This window comes from Lepisosteus oculatus, chromosome 13, assembly GCF_040954835.1.
Source record: "Lepisosteus oculatus isolate fLepOcu1 chromosome 13, fLepOcu1.hap2, whole genome shotgun sequence".
In the NCBI taxonomy this organism is placed as follows: Eukaryota; Metazoa; Chordata; class Actinopteri; order Semionotiformes; family Lepisosteidae; genus Lepisosteus; species Lepisosteus oculatus.
The window spans coordinates 677,290-701,548 of NC_090708.1; the positions used below are offsets into that span (position 1 = coordinate 677,290).

General features: G+C 41.3%; 1 protein-coding gene across 5 annotated transcripts; it reads left to right on the forward strand.

Annotated features, from left to right (window-relative positions):
- Positions 1-2,585: 2,585 nt before the first annotated feature.
- ect2 (epithelial cell transforming 2) lies at positions 2,586-24,003 on the forward strand. 5 transcript variants are annotated; one of them, XM_015360621.2, is made up of 26 exons: positions 2,586-2,858; positions 3,795-3,949; positions 4,801-4,880; positions 6,613-6,708; positions 7,570-7,752; positions 8,601-8,690; positions 8,806-8,913; positions 9,623-9,696; positions 10,872-11,002; positions 11,314-11,429; positions 11,824-11,886; positions 12,065-12,287; positions 13,751-13,875; positions 14,679-14,798; positions 14,898-14,966; positions 15,278-15,388; positions 15,490-15,586; positions 15,932-16,013; positions 16,356-16,434; positions 16,990-17,109; positions 18,262-18,400; positions 19,059-19,213; positions 19,962-20,069; positions 20,252-20,398; positions 21,399-21,670; positions 22,970-23,054. In XM_015360621.2, the coding sequence occupies exons 2-25, from the start codon at positions 3,817-3,819 to the stop codon at positions 21,654-21,656; spliced, it is 2,907 nt and encodes a 968-aa protein (XP_015216107.1). In that variant the 5' UTR covers positions 2,586-2,858; positions 3,795-3,816; the 3' UTR covers positions 21,657-21,670; positions 22,970-23,054. The 5 variants fall into 5 exon arrangements, with proteins under 5 accessions (XP_015216107.1, XP_069053672.1, XP_015216108.1 ...); XM_069197571.1 differs by having other exon boundaries at positions 20,252-20,377; XM_015360622.2 differs by lacking the exon at positions 21,399-21,670 and having other exon boundaries at positions 22,970-24,003.
- Positions 24,004-24,259: the final 256 nt, after the last annotated feature.

Sequence of the window (24,259 nt, forward strand, 5' to 3'; positions counted from 1 at the left end):
ATTAAACAGATCATTATCAGTAGTTTATAAACTTCAGGTTTTGATCATTTTCAAATATAATTTTCTCGTATCAGTTTTTTTGTAACGCAGAATAATTCATCTTCACTGTACTCTGCTTCACATGGGCATTACGAATTGTCCTGAACTCCTTTACGTGAGCTAGCTATTGCTTGTCAATGATAAGCTTTATGATAGATGACCAGGAATGTTTCTTTTTTTTCAAAATTACAGCAGTTTTGTTAAAACATATTCAAGGTGTTTGTGGGACTTGTGCCTGAGAACTTACAGTAGGGGCCTTTTGATTTTGCTACTTGTTCTAGTGGATTGAATGTAATTTTATCTTTTAATGGTGGTGTAAAAAGAGATACCCTAAAATTCTGGTCTTTACTTTTGTGACCAAAAACAAAATCAAGGTGTTGCATTGTCTTGATGTTTCTTAAAGCATTTCTACTGAGGCAGACCATTCAGGCACAGTCTTTTTCATTCAGAAATTGTGAAGCTCCTTCTGCTAACTTTTGTCTGTATTTATTTGAAAGGATAAAAAAAAACTTGGAATCCTAGACTGCAAACTGCATTTTGTATATGTATGAGCAATGTCATTGGATATACTGTGTAAATGACCTTTCTGTACATTTTTAAACATATTGAAATTACAATGCGTTGTTAAAAGAAGGTGTCTGTGTCTTCTTGTCGGCTCATGATGGATGCCATTCAGGTACAGTGGAATGCATACAGCACATCATTATAACTCTGTGCTGTCAGCTGCTGCTCCGGCGAGGAACAGAAAAGACCATTAATGTGGGCCTTAAAGCGTAATGTATTCCTTCGGTTGGTGGTAGGCACTAACTTTTTATCTGCTTTCTTCTGTCGGGATTAAATTATATATAAAAGATATGCACATTGTAAAGTTTTACATGTTGTTCCCACTATTGAGTGTGTCAGCTGGTGGGTGGCATCATTGATCCAAATTAGCGCTGATCCGAGCCGGTCGCCTTGCCTCCTCATTACAGGCCTTCATAAAGGATGGCTCCTCATTCCAGCACCGACGCTCTCGTCAAACCAGAATAAATTAAACCCCACTCTCGGCCTCCCCGTCTCATTTATGCACAAAGGGGCACCAGATTTCATGCACCAGAGTTGTGTAGAAAACACACAGATAAATGTGTTTTATATGTATGCTTCAGAAATTAATCTTGTAAAAAAAAATATCTGCAGTGTCTGTGATTGTGAGGTCTTCAGTCATAATGTTAAGTGTCCAAAACTATACGATAATACATTTAAATGAAACTATAAAATTGTAGGGTTTTTAAAAACAATGTTTGACAAACAAAATTATTTTTTCCACAGACAAATGATCATTAATTCCTTTCCTAGGCTAACAAAATAAAGAATTGCACTCCTTTTTTCCTTCACAAGAATAAATTCAACTTATGTTAACTTATGTTTTCATGTGCCGTGAAATAAACTTTTCCAAGCTTTTAAAACTTAAATAATGGGCATTCAAAACTATACTGTGATACTAGTACTCTGAAAATGGCTTCTTGGTGCTTTTGTTGACTCTCAAATAAAAACATATGTGGGGAACTTTGATGCAGACTGAGTCTCCAACGAATGTATCGTATTTTGCAAGTGGAAAAAGCAGATGAATCCATGTCAGCAGGGTGAAGGTGAAGCAGATGAAGCAGAGTACCTAGACGTGTCTTGTGGCGCACCTTGAGCGGATACTCTGGCGTCTACAGCAATAAAACTGAGAAAGCTGTAAGAATCAACTTTCTGGAGTCACCTCGTACAATAAACACATCTTTCCATCATCATTCACTCGAGATAGTCTGTGGGTAATAAGCTGAGAAACGTTCTGCGGCGAAGTCGTGCACTCTTCGGCCGGCCTAGAGCACACTGCAGAGGCGCAACACCCGTCCTGCTGACCCGCGAGTCACCCTCCAGAAACTGCAGCGAACACAGCCCTGTCAAGTGTCCACCACCCTATGGAGTAAAACTGCATTTTTTTTATGCAATTAAACCATAGCATCTGATCCGTGTTGATGTTCTACGTCAACGACAATAACGTTTTTATAAAGGAAAGAAGTAAAAGCAAAAGACAGAAACCAGATTGCAGAGATGCACACACGCACACTCGGGCTGTCAGCGTTGGGGTCCGGCGATGCCAAGTGACCTGCAGGTTCATGCTGCACCAGTTCAACACCAGCATGTGAAGACTCGGGGATGCAACCTGTGCGTTTCAGCACCATCAGGGGATACAGAGACCAGAGGGCCACGTTTGTGTAAGAACGTCTCTCCTAGTACACTAGTTTGAGTCACCCACCGAGGTCGACGGGACCTCCACTCATGTGAAGCCCTCCTGTGTTTTTAATGATACTTTTGTCCTAGCTACATTCAATCGCTCGGAACCGTGATGTTTACAAGCTGACAGAAACCCTACCGAGACGAACCGCGCCCGCCGCCACTGCAGGCTCGCGCACTGGGGCACTCGGGCACGCGAGCCGGTTTGAAAGCGCCAGCCAATGGGAACCGCGGGGACGTTATTTCCGGAAGATCCCCTTCCGGTCCTGGGCTGGCCTCTCGTCCAATCAGCGCGCAGCTCTGTGTTTGTCCAGCTTTTTTGAATTCAAGGAGACGAAACATAGCAGTTTGCTGCGAGAATGGGGCTTTACAGTTAATTCGCATTACACACAATAACCGCGGAACTTGACGTATTATCTTGTTTCTTTGTTTTTTTTGTTTTCTTTATTAGAAACGCGTTTCGTGTTGTAGCCGCGTGTGGTTTTGTTTGCAGGTGTTTTAGCTGCGTCCACCCTACCTGACTCTGCGGCGCCGGCCTGCTCCTGTCTCTCCTGCTGGTGGGTGTTAGTCTTTCTGGGAAATAAAAGAAAACATGTTTCTTACAGCTTGCCCCTGTAATGCCCGGGTCAGAAAAGGGTGAGTCTGCGGGCGAATGTTTCTGCGGGGCAAGACATTTGCTGACTAGTTTGTAGCAGGTGCGATTGTAACTTGTTCAGGTCTGGTCTGACATTAAATAGTTCATGTTTATTCCTGAGTGGTTCAGTCCAGCATGTTGCTGGCTACTCTCATTGACTTCTGAGTGTATTTGTACCTTTACTGGCTAATATCTGTGGCCGGTTTTGAGACTTGGTATGTGAACATCTCTGTTGATCATTCCGGAGGGACCTAAAGCTGAATCCTGTGCTCTTTCAGTAATCTTCCGTGGCTCCGAAGCTTAATCTTCCAATGAACGTTAATTTAAAATACTTCTGAATCGGGAAGTGTTTCAAAGATTGACTGGTACAACGCGTGTGGCGTTTTGATCTCTAAGTTTTTTTTCCCTAAAAAAAGTTCGTTGCATTTATAGTTAAAGGTCGAGTCTTGCAAGTCCCATTCTCCTGAAGCATGTTTTTTTTCAGTAGCTTCTGCAGCTTTGTTATTTAGGACACTGGCTGCACACGGGGATGGAGGACGGGCTTATTTGTGTTGACCCTGAGCCTTCTGGTTTCTGAGCGAAGGCTGCGAGTTCTGGGCCTGATTTGTTTTTCTCCCTGTTGCTGTGATGGGCTCTTCATTTCTTAATAAGATTCAGCAGAGGCTGCGCTCTTGTGAAGCACTGCCGTTTGTCTCGGACTCCGTGAGAGAGTCACGCTGAAGGTTTCCATGATCAGGTTTAGTGCCGTGGAGTTGTTTCAAACTATTCAGTTTATTTCAGTTAAACCGTAATTCGCTTTTGAAGGGGTAACTGGCATGCGGCGTGACATGTTTGCCCTTTCGGCTTGGTGTTTGCGTAGGGACATCAGCTCTTGATCTGCCATGGCTGACAGCAGTACTCTCACACTGGGGGCGGCCCCCAGCCTGCTGGTGGACTCCTCTGTCTATGACTCCAGGATGGCCGAGACCTCCAGGGACCACCTGTTTCTTGGTCTGACTCCAGAGGATGCTGAAGGTGACTCCAGAAAGCTAAGTCTTGTTACAGTTGTGTTGAGTTATTGCTGTCAAACTGGACATGTCTAAAGTGGGTTTGAACAATAACGGTGCACAGCGTCTCTTCAAAGGCCTTGGGAAATGCAGATCTCACCCAGTATTGCCAACCTGTTAAAATCTTTTTAATAATGATGAATTACAAAGTCCTCATACTCCACAATCTGTAGATCCTAAAACCTAGTGTGTGTAGCTTTTCTGGATTCCTGTGTTGTGGGGAAAAAAAAAAGAAACGTAACAAATGTTTTGTAAACCCGAGAAAGTAAGAGATGTGGAATAGACTGATGTTAGAAGCCTTTTTTCTCTTTTGTAATTTTCTCTTATTTTCTGGAAGGAATTTTGAAAGTTTACAGGTGTTTGTCTAGCAGGAACGGAAGAGGGCGCATGTATCTCCCCAGATATACAAGCACTGATTTTAAACTTGAGTTTGCACTTTATTTTGGGATCAGAAAATGTTTATCCTTTTTACATTTTTTTCTATAAATATGAAAATTAAGGATGCCGTTTTAGTCATTGAGCTGCACACTGAGAACATAAATAATCTGCAAACGAGATTCAGCCAATCTGGCTCATTGAGTAGTTATGTATGCATCATCTTAATCAGAATGGCTGGGTGAGACCAAGGGCCAGAACAGTTCCTGCTATGCTTATTTTTATGCTGTGAAGAGCCTTCTGTGTGCATTTCAAAGCCTAGTTTTCACTGTGGAGCACATAAACTACAGACTAGCATTTGTGTCTTAACTGTTAGAGAGGAGGACAGTTTAATATTTGTATCCATTCCCTTGCTTTGCAGTAATCATCTGTATCCTTTTGCAGATATGCTGCCTCGTGTTGAAACCAGGGTTATTCTTGTGGGAGAAGCAGGAAACAATGAAGAACTTGTTAAGGCATTGGAGGTAAAAAATAATACCATAGTGGGATATTTTATTCTTTCTTTCCTCTTTACAATAGCTCATTATTCAATTTTCAGATGAGTTGCTAAGCCTTTAGATGCAAGACAACACTGTACAGATTTAAACCTGCTGATCCCATAATAGTTTTTGTGTGATAGTTTTGAACAAATTATTCAATGGATAATATGCTAACAATGCTCCCCTTGGTATATATTACTGAAGCTCCAGGAATAAGAAGCTGATAATTTTTATTTAAATTGACAAATCCCCCTGTTGTAATTTCAGATTGCTGTTTGGAAATAAATTTATCCTAGAGTACTATCATTTGTCACTTGCTAAAAATAATAAAGTATCAGCAGCAGTAGATGTTTAAGGTTAAAATATGTATGACTCCAGCCATTTTTAGACAGAAATACCATTTTTCATTGTCCCTTCATTTGTTAATTTTCACAGTACTTGCACGGATGGTATAAAGGTGTTGCAATATTAAAATCTGAAATTAAATATCATGACCATACTGTGGCGTACTTAAAATGATTTACTATATAATCATTTTAAGTATTTATTGAGTTTCAGTCTTAGGGCTCCTGAAATCACAAATCTGTATGTAGATTTGTTTCTTGCAATGACCTATAAATCTTCACTGGGAGATGTTATTATTCTGAAGGTTTAAGATTGATTTTTATTTTTTCTTGCAAACAAGATCTGTGTGATGCTCTCGTAACCTGTGGTGCCTTATGCTGATCAAAACGATCCCTTCTAACTTCCATTGCCTTGGGTATCATACAACCCTGCAGCCTGATCTGCTTAGATCTCGGATCTTTGTCAAGGCTGGGCCTGATTGGTACTGAGATGGTATACCTCCCAAGAAAAGCCAGGTTGCAGCTGCAAATGGGTATGCAAGAGGGACTTTTCCATCTGGATCAGAATTCCCAAACTTTTGCCCTTGCAAATATGAGGGTGTCATGTGCAAGTTGCTTTCTTCGGAATGAGGTTAAACTGAGGTCGTGACAACTTGCTCGTTGATCCTATGGTACTGTTCACACTGGTGTCCTGGCAAAATTCCAGTCTAGACTTGTATGTCTGGTCTCTTTCTTTAATCCCCTTGATTCGACTGGTGAAGCAATTTTTCCATCTCATCTGTTCCAGCAACCCCAATAAGATAAGATCACTTTATTAGCCATATCAAATTTCTTGCATTAGGAATTTGTCGATTGCAGAATGGCTGTCACCCAGATGGGACTGTACTTCCTTGGTGAATGAAGTGTGTTTTTTCCGAGATGTAAAGCTATTTGGAGTCCTTTGGCGTAAAAAAGCGCAATATTAGTGCAGTGAATTTTTAATATTACCTCAAAGATCACTGCTGGGATGCTTGAGAAGCAACTTAACGTGAGAAACTGTGAAAAAACACTTGTCGTCACAGATGTTTTCCTTTTTGTTGTCTGTAAAGTTTGATGCATAGGAATCTGGTAATATCAATGGAGCTGATACGTATTACCTTTCAATAATCACTTTGCTGTGGATCAATGTACTATAAACTAGCTAATGAAAGGTTGAGAGAAACTGGTCTAAAATGTTTGAACAGAAGAAAACAATCTGCTTTATCTTTCATAAATTTCTTAATTTCAAACCGATCGTCTTGTTAGACATGGGAAAAGAAATGGAGTTGTTCTCCATTTAACATGCGATGCAGAGCAATGTCACCTTGTTTCAAGAGAGTTCTTCGTTTTTGCAGGCCACTAAAATAATGGAGGTGCCAGTGGTAAAGATTAAAGGAGCTGAACCCGGCAGTCAGTCGGGAGAAAAGTTTATAAAATCTATAGTCAATATGGTATGTCTCTGGATGTGGGCTGTGCATGCTTAAATCCACCCTGGGACAAATACTGCATGGCTGGGTGAAGGTGATTGGTGTATTAACACTGTCTGTTGTGTTTGTTCACTAAATGAAGGTTGCATAACACCTAGAAGTCTGGCCCACTGTTCTCTAACAAAACAATCTGTCCAGTTGTCTGGGGCTTTTTGTTTTGAGGTATTGTTGCAGAAATAAGGGTTTTCACTGCTGCCTTTTTAAAGAAGTCCTGCACTTTCTGATGCTGTCTGTCTTGTTTTCAATACGCAGGTGCATCCTACTGTTAAAAGAGCAACCGGAGTAACCGTCATAAATTATTTGCGCTGTTATTAAGTCCTGTGCAAAAGGTTTCTTTAAGCTTGAAATTTCATCTGAAATAACTAAAAGAAATGAACTGCCGTACTGTTACTGAAGAACAGTGTTCACAGGAGGCAGGGTTGTGAACTGCTATCAGTAATGGGTAGATCAATAAAAATGTAGTCATGTTTAATGAAATACTTGTAAATAAAAACAGTCCCCTTTTGACTCTAAGTGTACACCGAGCTCAAACAAAACGGTTACTTAAGCCATTAGAAAATGCTGGTTATTAGTGTTAACGCTAATGCCCAGTAAAGATGTAACAAGCTTTTAATTCTGTCAGAGTTGTACTGCACTGCATTGTGTGTCATATGCCTGGTGTTAATTCTGGGCTGATTAACTCTGCTGCCCTTGTTGAAGTTGCTTTTCACACATGAGTATCTTTGAAATGCCTGCCTTAACAGACCGTATGATCTGGCATTGTTCATTGCTGTGGTGTAAATTTGCTCTGCACGATGTGAGTTACTATTTTTTTCCTTCAATTAGGAAATTAAGGTACCCTGTATAAAGACTGACAATGTGAAAGAGTTTGGAGATGGAGAGAACGCGGAGTTTGAGACCGTGTTTGTGCTGACAGACTTTAAGTGCCCTGACTACAGCTACTTGTACAGGAATGACAACAGGATCATCGGTCCACCTGTTGTGCTGCATTGTGCAATGAAAGAGGAGGTAAGAAGTAGATGTCATTTTTATTTCTTATTTACTTACTCTGGCTCTGAAAACTCTTGCACTAAAACATTTTGTTTTGAAGTAACTTACACCTGTTCATTACAATTTAATCGCAACAGTTAACTTTGCAGTAGAAAAGCACAACTGATACACTTGGTCGTTATTAAGTTAGATGATAACCTTATCCCGAGTAACATCAGATCAGTTAAAATACTTAGTTGTATAGTGTTAAATTTACATAGGAACAACGAGGGGAACAACGTTTGCGAACGAGGGGAGGCTATTGCACACATCTAACTTGATTGCTTTTTGTAGCTAATTGATCTGATGATCTCATCCGGCCATTGGCTGGGTATCTTGTTCCACAAGTGTGGATTTAACAATGACTACAAAATGTTTGCAAAACAATTCAGAAATCTGATTATACCAATATGTTGGACTGGTAAAGCCTGAACCAATGCGATCTGAAGGAGGAGGGTGGTCAGGGGCCATTTTTCTGTGCCCAGGGATCGCACAGTACAGTGTACTCCTGTGCACAGGGTTTGTGCAGTAATGTGCTTCAAAAGTTTTAATTGTTGTTGACTAATTCTGCAGTTTTGAAGTAGCTGGGGATACAGATTTGTCTTGTATCTATTTGGCTGGCAGCCTGGCCAGTGGATGAGAATGAGGCCATTGTAATGCCTTTCTTTCATGTGGTCACTGGTATTCTTACTCAAGAAGTACACTTAACCGTCTTAGCTTTGTTTAGTTTTTTATAAATGGGAGAGATGGGCAAAGAGTTTATATTGCAATTTGAATGCTAAAATGCATTGATGAGTTTTATGTTCCATGTGCATTTTATCTTCCAGCCTCTTCCTTTTTCTTCTCGGCCTCTGTACTCCACCACCATGGTCAGCCTGGTGCTGTGTTTCACTGGGTTCCGCAAGAAGGAGGAAGTGGTGAGTCTGCTCGTTGGATCAGATCACCTGCTTTGATCTTGCTGTAGGATTGTTAGTTAGCCACAGGCAGTTAGAAGCCAGAGTGAGACTGGTTAATGGTGTCTTTTCCTTGTAGGTGAATCTAGTGAATCTGGTCCATCACATGGGAGGCACCATCCGCAAGGACTTCAGTTCCAAAGTTACTCATCTCATAGCTCATTCCACTCATGGCGAGAAGTACCGGGTTGGTATAACACTGTGACTAGAAAACCGTGGTTGTATAAAACTGTATTCATTTGCTTAAGTGTAGTAATGTTTTTATACATTTTGCAAATGGAACGTTTCCAAGCTTTCCTTGCAGGTAAACATGCTGCAAGATCCTTGGCTTCAGTGATGGCATATATCACTGCTTTTGCCCAGATCTGTTTTTTCTTGTCTAACTCCTGCAGGATTTTTTTTCCCCTATGAGATTTACTATGTGGCAGTGCTGTTTATTTTATTGATTAGTTTTGTTGTGATTTTTTTGTCCCCCAAGAGTCCTTTAAGCTCAGCACATGAAATGTTTGGCTATGACAGATGTTGTGAAAATAACTTTAGAAAATAACGTTAGAAAGTAGCTTTGGACTTTAGCTTGCATCGCTTTCATCTGCAAACGCACTTGAGCTTTGAGTCGTGGTGTTACGTGTAAACGAGGCAACAAAAATCACTCTTTTGATGAAGGAGCCATTACCTTGTCATTTACATTCAATAGACCATTGACTGCTGCTGACATTATGAAGATTTTAGGTTGATCAAAAGCAAGATATTTGATACGGTTGAAGTGTAAATTTTTCAAAAGATCCACAATGGGTGAGTGGCTAGGACAGTGGTTTAGTTTGCTTTATTGCCTCTTGCTGGACAAGTCTTTGCTGGCTTGAGCACAACATGAACCCCAGTGCTTGTTCTCCCTGCAGCTTGCTGTGTGTCTGGGCACGCCGATCCTCAAGCCTGACTGGATCTACAAAGCCTGGGAAAGAAGGAATGAGCTGTAAGTACTGAAAGCAGAAATGTGTCAAACAGCAATGTGTTATGATAGTGGTTTCAGTGGCTGCAGTGAAACCAATACACGCATTTTGAAACAGTGAAGAATGTTATCTTTATAAATTGCCTTAATCGTGATATAGTGGTAACAATTTGGAGTGGGTATCAAGGCTATCGTTATACTCTTATACTATGCTTATCCTCAGTAGGGGTAATTGAAGCTTAACACTCATTTAATTTTCTTTGTTTAGCTTCTGATTTGCCATTTTTAGTACCTTAAATACAGATACTGACCGTCTCTGTCATCTGTACATGTGACTGTACATACTAACTGCATTTGGCCCGTTGGTGTTACTGTAAGAGACAAGTGCTACAGTATTCCTAACCACTATAGCAGTGGTTATTACAGTCCAACTCCTTATTTACACTTTTCAAGGTTCTCAAAAAAAAAGTGCAATTCAATAGGCAATAGACAATAATTCAAAATATAGACAAATATTCAATATAAACATAACACACACAAGACAACCGTACAGCACAAACACTGAAACAGTAGTGGCGGACAGTGGACTCCTGCGGAGACGTTGTTTTGGTTGGGACTGGAAGCAAAATGGCGTACGTTTCTGGAAAACATCAGTACAGATAATGCCAGTACGGGGTTCGAATGTCTTTATAGTAATATGGGTTATTTTATATTAATTGGATGTTATAATGGGTTTTCAGGGCTGCATTTACACCACAAGCTGAACATAAGAATTATTGGAAAGTTCCTAAACTTTGTGACTGTAAAGTTGCATTCCAAATTTTATGGCAAAGTGTGATATCGCTGATTAAGGGAGATAACTTCTTGTTTTAGAGCATAAAGCTTGCAAAAGACCCAAGGTTGCATTCAACCCATCTAACCTGCTTGTAGCTAGTAGCTAATTGATTGAAGGATCTAATCCAGCTGTTTCTCGAAAGAAATCAAGGTATCAGCTTCATCATGGCTGGGTAGCCTGTGCCATATTCCTACATGCTTCATTGGAGCAGCTTTATTGGGTGTCTGTGATCTATTTGGGCCTTAAAGGGGGGGAAATGTGAGATTACAACACAACTGGATCAGTAAAATCTAAAATGAACTGCCTGAAGCTGTGATTGCTCATTTGTTTCGCTCTGCTTAGTCTTCGATTGTGTTTTGTTAAGCAATTTTAATGCAGGAGATGAGGAGTTTCGGACCCAGTTCAAAGTGCCCCCCTTTCAAGACTGCCAGCTTAGTTTCCTGGGCTTCTCTGACGAGGACAAGAGAAACATGGAAGAAATGACAGAAATGCAAGGTATGCCCAGTTTGAGACAAAGCTCCCTTTTCTTAAATCTCAAAGTGTATTCAGGGTTGTTATTAGTTTTTTTCCCCCGCATTGAGCTTTTATGGAAGCTCACATCCAATCAGCATTTGGTAGTGGTGTGTCCTACTTGACCTCTGTGTCATGGATGCTCGGCTGCTTTTATTTGCAGCCTTCTGTAATCTATTTAAGATCACCCTGTGTTGTAGGACCATGAGCATTACAAAAACATTTTTACCAAGAGAATGTTAAAGAAGCCTGTGTCCTGATTGCCACTGACGTCCGTGATAATGTTTTGTTTGAAGGTGGCCGGTATTTGGAAGTTGGGGATGAAAAGTGCACTCACCTGATCATTGAAGAAAACACTATAAAGGAGCTTCCTTTCATTCCATCCAAAAGACTGTATGTGGTAAAGCAGGAGGTAAATGCATGTCCTTTATTTATCACAGCTGTCTGGTAGTCCTTATTTGTGTTGTGCAATGCATTTGTCCCTCTAAACAGCTTATGGTCTACATGCGTACAGTAATGAAATCTCATCTCCGTCGCCCTCAAGTAAATTAAAGACTGGTCTTCCACTTCACTCATTGGTAGTGGTTTTATTATGAGGAAATGGATTCTGTCAGTTTTGTCCCAGAATCTGTCAAACACTTATGTAGTTGCATGGGGAGACATTACACACCAGTCTGCTACAGTTTACCATGCCTTCCTCAATGCTGTAGTTAACTATCAATTTTAATTTTCTTCCTGTGGTCTTCACTGATAAGCAGTCTTACTGTAGCAAGAAGAGTCACTTTGTGTCTTTTCTCTTGTTCAAGTGGTTCTGGGGGAGCATTCAGATGGACGCCAGGGCGGAGGAATCAATGTATTTCTATGAAAAGGTATGAAACGGGCTTCTGTTGCAACTGTAGAGCCTGCTGATACTCCATGAGTGGCAGCAGAATGATTTCGCACCATAAAAATGATGAAAAGCATGAACAGCCTTTAGCTTTTTTCCGTCAAGGAACGGCAATATCATCTTTTGATTTTTTTACTTATTTTAAATTCCCTGCTTTTCAGCCGGAAAGCCCAGCTCTGAAGAAGTCGGTCTCTCTGATGTCCCTGAACACGCCAAGCAGCAATCGCAAGAAGCGCCGTTTGAAAGACACCCTGGCACAGATTGCCAGGGAAACGGAGATCTCCCCCTTCCCCCCACGCAAGAGGCAGTCTGCTGAGCACTCCCTGTCGATGGGCTCTCTCCTGGACATCTCCAACACGCCCGAGTCGGGCAAGGCCGTCGGAGGTACGGCGGGGGTAAAGTTTGTCCACGGCGTTCCTGGGCTCTGTCCTCGGCGGCTCTCTGCAGGCTGTCACGGATAGATTGGTGGCTTGTCCTGCCTTACCTCAGTTTCAGCATTGCCTCCATAAGTAAAAAAAACAGAATGGGAAGTAAACTAATCTTTTATTTGAAGGTTTTGAAAAGTTTTGTTTGTACATCTCTTACAAGGAGCGCCTATCAAAGTGGCAGTGTATTTTAAGAGTGAGCGGATGCTGTGACTTATGGGATCACAAATGCTAATCAACTCCGAATGTTTCAAAACAAGCTAAAAATGTCTAATTTCCCTTTTGGCACCTAAAGTCAATGTTCGATGCTAGTCGAAGTCAAGTAGATATTCGCAACCCCTTAATATGTTTAATACGTAGACTGAGGTTTTCTTTTTCTTGCAGAGCACAAACTGTGCAGTTTAAATACCAGGAGTAGGCAATGCTGCAGCCTTCCTGTTGGTCTCAGGCAAATCAAGAGAGCTAAAAGGGAGAAGCAGCTTAGATCAGAGAGTAAGAGACTTTTCTTCACCAGCTCTCCGAAGCAAGAAATAGATCCCAAGTGGAAGGCAGTGGTTTGTAGAGAAGAGTCCTTTCCCCTGCAGCAACAGGCTCCTCAGGACACTTCACCCCTCCGGGAGAGGTCCAGCCTCCATGAGGAGGAGGAGGAGGAGGAAGGGGCTTCAGGAATGGAGCCGTCGTGCATCTCGTTGCAGGAAGGTTCAGTTAACGAATGCCCGCTGGGGAAGTGCCTGAGTGGGGTCGAAGTTAGCACGTACAGTGCAGAGCAAGCTCCAGGGCAGGAAACGGAGAACTTTAAGCCATCAGCTCCTCTTCTGTCCAGTAGAATCAGTGACTCAGACTGCAAGGAACGACTGCACTGTGAAGGGTCAAAGGCAGAGGCAGGATGTGGATGTAATCTGGAAGGCAAGATGAGTGAAGCTCGTTGTAGTTTAATCTAGGCTGAGATTTCTTAGGAAGCATCCAAATGCTTTTTAAACTGTAACAGAACAAATTCCATGAAGACCCATCTTAAAACCTGATTCTCTGTTGCAAACTAGAAACCCAGTCCTTGATAGCAGCTCGGTTTTCCAGGAGCTTCTTTCTTCTCCCTCATGGGAACATGCCAGCAGCTACTGGGCTTTTGTAATTTGTAATTGATATATCAGCCCCAGTTTAGATGAAGGCAGAACCGAAGAACTGTGCTGTTCATCTTGGGGGAATGGCGCTTCTGCTTGAGACAGGGCCACTTGTCTAGTCTAGCCAGTCTTTCATAATGCCAGCTAGTCTAGGCAGTCAAGAAGGCAAGAGCATTGCAGAAGCTTTAAACTGAAAAATGAAAGTTTTACTGTATACTAAGTGTTAAAATAATAGCATTAGTAAATCAGTTTCACATCTCATCCATGGCATTAACATTGTGGCTGACACATTTTGCTTTTACAGAAAACATAAAGACATCAAAATGTTCTGCCCTGGCTCCTCCCAAGCAGTCTGCGCGATGGCAGGTGGCCAAGGAGCTGTACCAGACTGAGAGCAACTATGTGGATATCCTCACAACTGTGTTACAGGTGGGCACACCAGCACGGGGCTAAATGGAAGGGCAATAACACTACTAATGCTGGCCGTGCCCCTCGTCATTCTGTTTCACTGCCAGAAACAGATCGCTGTGTTCTGGGAAAATGCAGCTTTGCACATTGCCAAGTGTTGCTACAGCTGTTCAAGCATCATGCCTGCAGACTTTCCCTCCCAATAAGGCCTTTATCTTTTAAGGTTTATTCCTTGCTTTAATGTCATCCACATTTTGTGCAAAGGCTCTCTGTCTGTGCTCAGAACAGCCAGTGAGTTGCCTTACAGTTTTCTTGTTTGTTCAACAATGACGTGACCTGTACATTATTTTAAACAAGCTGTAGCAACACTGGCAGGTTTCTGGACTTGCACTGCATAGTAGTTAAAGACAGTGGTGCAGTGAAGAGCTGGACAGCAGGCACCTCTCTTGTGTTCAACAGTGGACCGGGGTGGGAGTCCTTGTTTTTTTTTCCAGTTTTCAAATCTTAACAAAATGACAGACATGCCCTGTGAAGCTGTCCATAATGCCTTGCCAAGACTTGAGGCATTAATTGAAACAGATGGAAATGGTATCAGCATATGGAGTGAAAACTCTGCATGATTAAAAGCAGATGTCCCTGTGGAAATTTTGTGGAAGAGGGGCTTGGTGGCCTAGATTTGTCAAGGTCTTAAAATTTGTGTTGCAGTTTTGCAAAATCATGGCATGGAAGCTGCTAATTTCTTCAAGAATGTAGATTGAAAGTGCCATTAATGTCTTTGAAAACTAGTGTGAATTCTAGTATCCTCTGTCTGAAATGTCTTTCAGTTGTTTAAAAATCCACTGGAGAAGGAAGGACAGCTTGGAGGTCCTATTCTTGCACAGGAAGAAATTAAGACCATCTTTGGCAGTATCCCAGACATCTATGATGTTCATACCAGGATAAAGGTATGCTGTCTCTTTTCTCTTTTTGTGTGGATTTAAATTTAAGATTTCAATCTACAACATTAAAAGAAATTCTCAATTTTTTTTTTTTTTTTTTGACAGGTGGAGCTCGAAGAACTGGTTCTGAACTGGTCAGAGGATAGGAGTGTTGGAGATATCATTTTGAAATATGTACGTGTTGTAAACTTGGACAGAAACGAGTAGTTCAGAAAACACCTGTTCACTTCACCTGCACGGCTCAAATTAAGTTTTAACTAACTGGAGAGGGGGGCATTTTCTCTTCTCTTCATCTGTTTTCCAGCTTTTGCAAATAGTATTTGAACACAAATTACTTTGGTGTCAAACTTGAAGCAATATCTTTATACGTTTTTGGTTATTAAGTTGTGGACTGTTGCTTAAATGTTCTCAAGTGGTGGAGTTTGCATGTCTTATCTGAAATGTTTTTGTTCTTGTGGCGAAAACGTTTTTTTCTCTCCTAACAGTCGAAAGACTTGGTGAAAGCTTACCCACCTTTTGTCAACTTCTTTGAAATGAGTAAGGAAACCATTGTCAGATGTGAAAAACAGAAGCCAAGGTTTCATGCTTTCTTAAAGGTATGGACACTGGAACCTTTTGTTTTTCAGTTTTTATGGGTTTTTTTTTGTGGTTTTCACAAGCAGATCTGTTACGTCTTTTTTTCCCTCCTCCCCCCCAGATTAATCAGGCCAAGCCAGAATGTGGCCGGCAGACGCTGGCGGAGCTGCTGATCAGGCCAGTGCAGAGGTTGCCAAGCGTTGCTCTCCTTCTTAACGGTAATCTCTTTCAGAGAGCAGGGGTGCGCTTTTGAGTTTGGAATCGCTAACTTTTTTTTATACTACATCTTTCGGATCTAGGCTATTATTCTTCTGACTGCTGCCACAGTCTTAGGGTATGAGTGGTGCAGATGTGCACCCATCGTCTGAGCCACTGTGAAAATTCACAGCGCAAAACGTCAGCTCTTGAGTATAAGATGGAGGTGAGATGCAGACTCTCCAGTAGGGTTCAGTTATCTATGGGATATCTTGCTCAAAGATTGCTTGTACTCTAAAGACCATACGAGACTACTTTTTGTAGAGATTGTAAATGCCTCTTATTTGCATTAACATTTTTCTTGTCAGATATAAAGAAACACACTGCTGATGACAATCCTGACAAAAACACTTTAGAAAAGGCCATCGAATCGCTCAAAGAAGTCATGACGTAAGTGACTGCAAACTTTGGGTTTCCAGTTGTTTAGTAACATTTTTTGGAAGGTCCTAGGCTTTATTCAATGTTTTTTAACCACTGTAGGCAGAATTATTGAGTGTATGAATACTGCATGCATGATGTATTGTCATCTTGGAAAGTAAGTAGATGGGGGGGGGGGGTTTGAAAAAATTCTATCGCATTATACAACACTTTAAAACTGCTCACTACAGTTTTACAACTATTGCATAAGAAGTTATAGTTGTGGTGGAATGTGGACATAAACTTAATAACCTGACTAATCTGTGGAAAAACTGGATTAACTTTATTTAAAAATGCTTTCTTTTTATTTCTTAGCCATATAAACGAGGACAAGAGAAAAACAGAAGGCCAGAAGCAGATCTTTGATGTCGTTTATGAAGTTGATGGTTGCCCCGTAAGTTTTTCTCTTTCAATTTGTGTTGGAAATAGTGTTTGGCAGTGAGTGCACTAATGCTGCTCAAGAAATCTTTATGTATTGTGACTCCATATAATTTTTTGTGGCAAGCAGTTTGCAGCTCTGTGAGGTTCCATTTACTCGCTTCACTTAATACACTTATCGTCAGTGAATCTGCCTTGAACACGTTTTTGAAGTAGTTCACAGTGTGTACAAATCTTATAAAGCATGGCCTATTGCACCTCAGTAACCTCTTTAACGTGTTCATTATGGTATTTGCTGTGCAAGATTTGCTTTAGGGTGTCGTTTTTCACAGCCAGGTTTTGCTTGATAAGGTCCTAATGGTAATGCAAGTCAGTTTTCAGTACCTTTGCTGGTGTGTGGTAAAAACACTTTTTTCAATTGAATTGCCTCATAAATATGGTATTTTTTTAGATGAAGTGGATCGATGGTTGAAGAATGCGAAAGTGTAGGATTTAATGTAGGATTACTAGCTGTAGATGATTTGGGTATTAAAGTAGAGATTGATTTAAATTCCACTTTCCTCATGCACAGGCAAACCTCTTGTCTTCACATCGCAGTCTGGTGCAGCGAGTTGAGACGATTGCGTTAGGAGATAAGCCCTGTGATCGTGGGGAAAACGTCACGTTGTTTCTCTTCAATGACTGTTTGGAGGTAACTAATACAGTGGAAGCTCTTGTTGTTGTCTCCCACATTGGATTTTGTTCGGTTTAATTCAGTGCTCAATCGAATGTCTAATCTGTGTACCTTAGGCAGGTGCTTATACTAAGAGTTGCAGTTCCGGTATTCTTGTAAATGGGTTACTGTACAAAAATGTTCCATGCTAAGCGGTCAGAAGCTAACTCGTGTAGCTACTAAGCAAAAGAAACCTGGCAGTGCTGCAACATGAGCCAGGTGGCCTGAATGAGCTCCTCCTGCTCATAACCTTTCTTTCATTCCTGTAATGGAAGATACTGTGCAAGGTTGCAGTAGTCAATTTCGGCTGAGAGCCTTACAACAGCTTGCGTGATCTCCCATCCTGGGCAGCGGGGTACTAGTGGCACCTGTTTAGAGGTAAAAAATCAAAGATCTACAGGTGCAGTGAGGATTGAGCTTTGAGGCGACCCAAGGAGAGATTATTCTGGCATGTCTCCAGTTTATGCCTTAAAGATTTCGGATGCCATTCTAATAAATGCACATCATTCTATTAGTCCGCCGTAGAATTCTATGATATGACAGCCTTTTTCCAACCATTTTGTGGTTGTTGACACCTGTTAATTATTTTTCTACCCTGGATGTTTCCCTCCTTAATTCTTTCTACTTTCTCCCTGAAATGCTAAAAGTGCAAATTCAGTTGCAATGAGCAGCACTGTTAAATTTGAATTATTTATGCGTGTGCAATCTATCGTTGCTGACACAGCTTCTTATCTGTTTCCTAATTAGTGGAGGGTTGCATTAGAATGGGGTTAGCAATCAAAAACAGAATCTCAGCTCCTGATTCAGGAGTGTCAAGCCAGCCTGGTAATGAGCAAAGGGAGAGCGGAGGGCTGTTCTCCTTAAATTATTCATTGATAAACTCTTCTGCATTCATATCTTCCCTCCCCTTTATATTCAGCGGTATTTCAAATGAAGGCTTGTTCCTGGACAATAAAAGACCTGGTAATGAGGAGGGATCTTTTGCCGTGATTAAGGAGGTATTGATTGTTGCAGCTTAACTGGTCCCCCCCTGCCCCCACCTCCCATTGGCAACAGAATTGTCCTGGGTCTGAGAAGAAAAAAAAAGCGTTGCCTTTACTCATTAAGCGTCCGTTATCTACATTCATACAGGTCGCAAGGAAACGCCACAAAGTAATAACCACGTTCAGGAGCCCACATGGGACCACACGGCCTCCAGCACCACTGAAGCACATCACCCTCATGCCTCTGTCTCAGATCAGAAAGGTCCTAGACCTGAGGGAGACGGAAGGTAGGTGCAGGATCGAGCGCCGTGTGCAGCACAGGTGCCTCAGTGTTTTCCTCCACTGTCCTGAGGCTGTTTCCTGATTCAGTCATACTTATAATGGAGTAAATGCCTTTGAACGGCAATGTAACTTGTAAATCCGTCTTCTGGCTTCGATAATGGGTCTAATATAAAGGGAAGCAGATGCTCCAGGATCTCTGAAAAGGGCCTGAGTATATTCAGTTTCACCCTCTTTCAATTGCCATGTGAATGAATAGCAAGTTAAAGGAGCTGTTACATCCTCAGTGAAAACAGAATTTTAACCTACTCTGCAATTACAGACTGACCTACCTACATCCCTAATATTAACGCTGCAGCATCAAGCTTATGGGATGCTTTTCCATTCTCTCTCCACTTTGGGGTGTTGGCAGGGGAAAGCTTGTTTTACCCTCTTTGCCTCAGTGATTCCCCCCCCCCACAGAACCAGGTGGCAAATCTGGCCCAAAGATCGTTAATTAGCTGCTTTGGGTTGTGAAATCAATGTTTTTTTCTTTATTTTGAGAGAGTTCGCAATAAATCCAGTTCCGCATTTTTTTTGTAGAAAAAAGCTTTTGTGCGAATGCTGCCGTACACGCACCGTTCCCAAGTTTGCGCTCATGTTGGTGGGTTTGTTTGTGTCGGGCAGATTGCTGCAACGCTTTCGCCCTCGTGGTGCACCCCCCGACCGAACAGGACAACCTGTTGTTCAGTTTCCAGATGACGGGGGAGGAGATTGTGAAGGCCGAGTGGCTCAAGATGCTGTGCAGGCACATAGCCAACACCATTTGTAAAGCAGACGCGGTGAGTGTGGCTTCATACTACGAAGAGCAGGAGCAGAGGGCTTGAGTGCCTTTCCGCATTGCCACAGATCTCCATTACCATGTTTTTGCATATAATTTTGTATTTCAGAAACCATTAGAGGTCATATAAATATTAGATATCCTTAATGTTATCAGTGAGGATTGTCTTATTAATTTTTTATGGTGATGAATTCATGGGCTAAAATGGTTCACATTTATTTTAGGACGTAAAATACATAGTATGTAACAAACAATTGGTTACTGGCATGTCTTTTTAGTGTTTAATTGTATTAAATTGTCCATTAGTTGTTCAAAAAGTCGGGCTATTAAAAGTGAAGCTAGAATTTAACTTCATCTCTTTATCTTTTTCATCTCGTTGTATCTGCTCTCCAAGTCTTTGCTCTGTCACTGTATTTTAATACAGTAATTAAAATGTGCATTCATGAGTGACAGATGAAAATGTGCTAATTTACAATAGCAAAATAATAGCCTTTAAAGAGTGGAGTGGTTTGTCCTTGCAGTACTAGCTTGGATCAAGCACAGGGTGGCAGTGTGTACCACAGTTCACTCCTAATTGGTGCAACATTTCAGCCAAACCTGGAATCTCAAGAAGTACAGCCTTGTCTCGACTGGGCACCAGCGCTCCAAGTGTTGTGCTTTGGCACCGAAACCTATGTTGGATCAAAACCAGAAGATTTTTTCCAAACAGTTTACACCTGTTTACACCTGTTCCGTTTTATTGTAAACAGGAAGATCTGATCCACTGCACTGATCCCGACTCGGTGCAAGTCAACACTAAAGATGTGGACAGCACGCTGAGCCGAGCATCAAGAGCAATCAAAAAGACATCGAAGAAGGTAAATGGATCTTAAGTGAGACCGACGCATACCCAGCATAATTTATTTATGCAAATTTAACATGTCTTGAATATCTGGACGGAACTATGTGATCTACACATCAAAGTTCGTCATAGGAAGGGCATAGCAGTGGAAGAGTTAAAACTTGAACCAGAATCCGTGATGTTCATTTTTTCTTTTAGGTTACTAGAGCTTTTTCCTTCACCAAAACCCCGAAGAGAGTGATCCAGAGGGCCTTCATGGTGACCAGCACTCCTGATGGCAAGAGCCCAACTTCTGGCTTGGAGAATTATGGAGGCGGCTGCCAGGCAAGCATGTCATCACTGGCTGTAAGCGCCTGATCCATTTCCTGACTGATTTTAGCTGCCCCACCAAACCAGCCAACCCATTGTGATAGTAGTGAGCTGTCAGAAGACATCAGCAACTCCTGCTGAAGTGACGCTGTTCTCAGTCCAAAACATTGCATTAGCTGATATGTCTAACTATTATATAGGCTTGGAAGTCTGGGTAGCGAAGGAAGTTCAAAGCTGGCTTTGCAAAGTTGTCGTTTCAGCCCTGAAGTTTATAATAGTGCTTGAGTTTGTAATGAAAGGGGCATGGGTTTGTCAGCCAGCAGTGGCTGGTGTATGTCATTCAGAGATTTAGTCTGCGGTGCGGTCACCAACACAGATATATTATAACCAGGCTCATCTAGGGAGACAGATTAATATCAGTGGCCTTGAGTACACTTCTAACTGATTTGTGCCAAAACGATTTGCCAGGCCTTTTTCCTCTGAGAGCAGAAAATTTCATGCCCTGCCTGGTTCGTTTAAAAAAAAAAAAAGCTGTTTCCATATAAATGATTTTTTTTCAACAACTGTAACATTATAGGTTCCCTCAGAGGTGGCTCAGCTTCTTTGTGTTAAGAGCGACCGTGTACGGAGAGCTTGATGGTACAATTGCTCTTGTTTTCATTCACTGCTGCAGTCTTTCATTAGCCTTGGTGTCAGCCTGCAATTACAGGCTCCAATACTTTAGTTCTAGATTTAATAGTTTTCCCTTTTTTCCACTGGGACAAAAAATGAATAGGCATTGAATTGAATAGCGCATGACATTAGAGTAGGAGATGCCCAGTTACACTTCACTTGAAACCACACTTTTTTTTGATGATGTAAGGCAGTTTTAAATTTTCTATTTTTTATAGTTCTGTTTAAAACAAAGGTTGCACATAAATAAATCCTGAAAAAATGTAACTTCCTACCATTTTTTAGAGGATTTTCGCTGTTAAACCGCTCCTCGTTCCCATTAAGGGAAATTGATTTTTGTTCCTTCCCGTCCCCGTGTCTGTAGATTGCGCGCTCCTCCTCTACCTTCAGCCTCAGCTGCTCAGCCCGGCACGCCAACGTGCAGCGCTCCAACTCCCTAGACGGGAGCTCTCCGGGCTCCAGGCCCCGAGTCCCTATCTGTATCAGGACCCCCGTCAGCCACGATCCCGTCCTCCAGCCCTACTCCTCGGACGCCTCCCCCAGTGAGCCGAGCGCCCCAGGGCCCCTGACTGCCACACCCGAGCACCGGCTGCAGGGCTCCCAGAGGGAGACTCTCTTGTAGTGCCGGTGGCTGAAGTGAGCATTGCGCCCCCAGCAGGGGGCCTGGCCCTTGGGTGGCTTAACACTGCACGCTTCACCTTGGAGACGAATGGCTGTGTGGAAGTTCTCACTGGTGCTGGGCTTTAGCGAGACGCGTTAGGGTTTGGGTTAGGTTTGGGGCATGTGTTCCTTTTCTCCAGACTCGATTTGCATTCTTCCAGGAAGCACTTTTACTATACTAAACTGATCGGCTTCTTCGTGGGTTTGTACTAAAGCTAATGGCGTGTCCCTCCACTAGAATCCACTTATTTGTACTTAAATAGAACTTTACAATCTTTTAACACATCGGTGTTCTCTAGAACTCAAAATAAGTATTCATCTCATAAATTTTAGTAGTCAGATTTCACCACTGGTCATTGCAATGATACCATGTTTTTCACCTGATACTGTAGATTTGATGTTTGTACAAGGTGCTGCAAGTATATTAAAGTGCCTGGATAATGAACCAAACCCTAAAGCAAATTTCCACAATAGCCACTTTCTACACTTTTAAAAGCCTAGTGGTAGCAAGAATAGTTGGAAACAGGGACTTACTTTAGACAACTGTTGCACTGTTACGTGGGGAAAGGTGGTGTTTTGGTGGTGGTGTTTTGGATGAATATAACTTTCTAATAAATAAGCTCACAAAGGACGTGGGTTAATTTTCTGGTAAACTGAGGTTATTTTTCTGTTTATTATGTCACAAGGAACTAAACGAACATTGGATGCATTCATACAATCCTGTTAACTCTGATAGTTCAATAGTGAAAACTGCTTAGAGTCTAAAATTCACTCAATCTGCCCTTTCAACCTACATAATCATCATTCATGTATTCAGCATCTTTCATGTGTGCATCTCAAGGTGCTCTACAAAAGCAAATGTACTCAAAACTTATTTAAATAAATGCATCTCAGACAGCTTTGAAATTGGAGAAGTGTGAGTGGGCATTCACCCTCTTCAGACCATTTCTTGTTGTGGGTGTAGAGATTTGAAGGAGAATATATTTTGCTATGCTTTTAATTTCTGTTTGGAGGTCTGTCTTTCATATTGCTTTGTTTAGTCACTGACTACAGCTCTTGGCATTTGTTGATTTTGAAGGTGTATACGCTGTATGTTCATGCACCATAGCTGTTAAGTGATGGCTCTTTGGGCCCTTCTTATTTTTAAAGCTGTGGAAGTGAAGGGTTTACAAACTGAAAGCTGAATGTTTCCAAAACCAACCTGAGGAGATATTCCAATAATTTTGACATCCTCTGTTTTGCGGTCCTCTTTATTGTGTGTTTTTGTTTTTGTAGGGAACCCATTCTCCTTCAATGGTCAACCTTTCATCGATGTTTGAAAGGAAGTATCACACCTTCAGTCGATCTACAACTCACCTCATATAACAGAGGTGTTCCCTGCGAGCCTCTGTTTGTATCCTGCAGTAGGAATAGGTTCACCCGATTGTGATGGTACTAAAATTAATCTTGTATTGTCTAACATAAGCTCAGATAGATATTATCTATTGTGAGAATGAAGGATTTTTTTCTATTTACCTTTGTTACATTCACAATTGCTTAACCCGTTTCTGTCCTGTTTCAATTTTCAATCATAAGCCGATGTACAGAATCGAAGGTAATCTTTTGCAAATGTACTTATTTTTTGTACTGGCATAAACAATATTTGCATATTGTTTTCAGTGAAATAGAGAAAAATCAGCCATTGAGACTATCTCTGTTTGTTTTAATGTAAAACCTGCTGCTTTTGGTAACTGCATGTAGAAGATTGTCAGCTTTTATAAAGCTTTTGAATACCTAGTTTTAATGTGCGATCAAGTGTAAGAAAAGGCAGAAGCACTGTTGCAGGAAGTACAAAAGAGTTTTTTAAGCAGCTAATTAGCAAAGTACATTTTACAGGGTCTTTGGTAATGGACCTAAGGTGGTTGGTCGTACAAAAATTTGTTTGTTATGCATGTATATTTTCCAAAGCCTCCTATGTGAATCTGTTCCTTTCTTCCTTTGATCTATTTATATGTAAATTTGCACTTTCTCTTCCCAAGTGTGTCATACCTGTAATTGTCCTAGATAATTATACTGGAGTTTAGTTTTTATGGTACAGTGCACAGTTTCTGTAACCTGAAGCACTTACCCTTATATTTATGTTATAATTCAGATAATCTGTCATACTATTTGTAATAGGGGTAGTTACATGTTTATTGGCCTTTTGGCCTAAACGAGTTACAATTGCTGAGAATAATCCTGTCTGACAGTGGTTTTCCACAGCCACTTTTTATTATGAGTAAAACTGACATTTATTGTTGCTGTATTACAATAAAAGAAGAAAAATACAATGGCTGTTTTTCTTAATGCAGGCATTCAAATTGCATATTTTGCAGGATCAAATTCTGTGTGATAAATATATTTTTCCCCATTACTTTTATATCCAAAGTTCTGTATGAATTCCAAGTACGTCATATTTTATTCTAGGCAAAACGAGACACTGAACGTTTTTGAAGATTATTTTGGTTTTCATTTGAAGACACTACATTAAGTGCTGGGAGCTGTACTAGACCACAGTCAGCCTTGCTGATGTGCCCAGCCTTGGAA

Excerpts from the sequence above, each read along its gene's own strand:
- ect2 (XM_015360621.2), top strand. The coding sequence starts at position 3,817 with ATGGCTGACAGCAGTACTCTCACACTGGGGGCGGCCCCCAGCCTGCTG. Across the intron at positions 9,697-10,871 it reads TGGGAAAGAAGGAATGAGCT|CAATTTTAATGCAGGAGATG; the intron begins GTAAGTACTGAA and ends TGTTTTGTTAAG. Across the intron at positions 16,435-16,989 it reads ATGAAGTTGATGGTTGCCCC|GCAAACCTCTTGTCTTCACA; the intron begins GTAAGTTTTTCT and ends CCTCATGCACAG.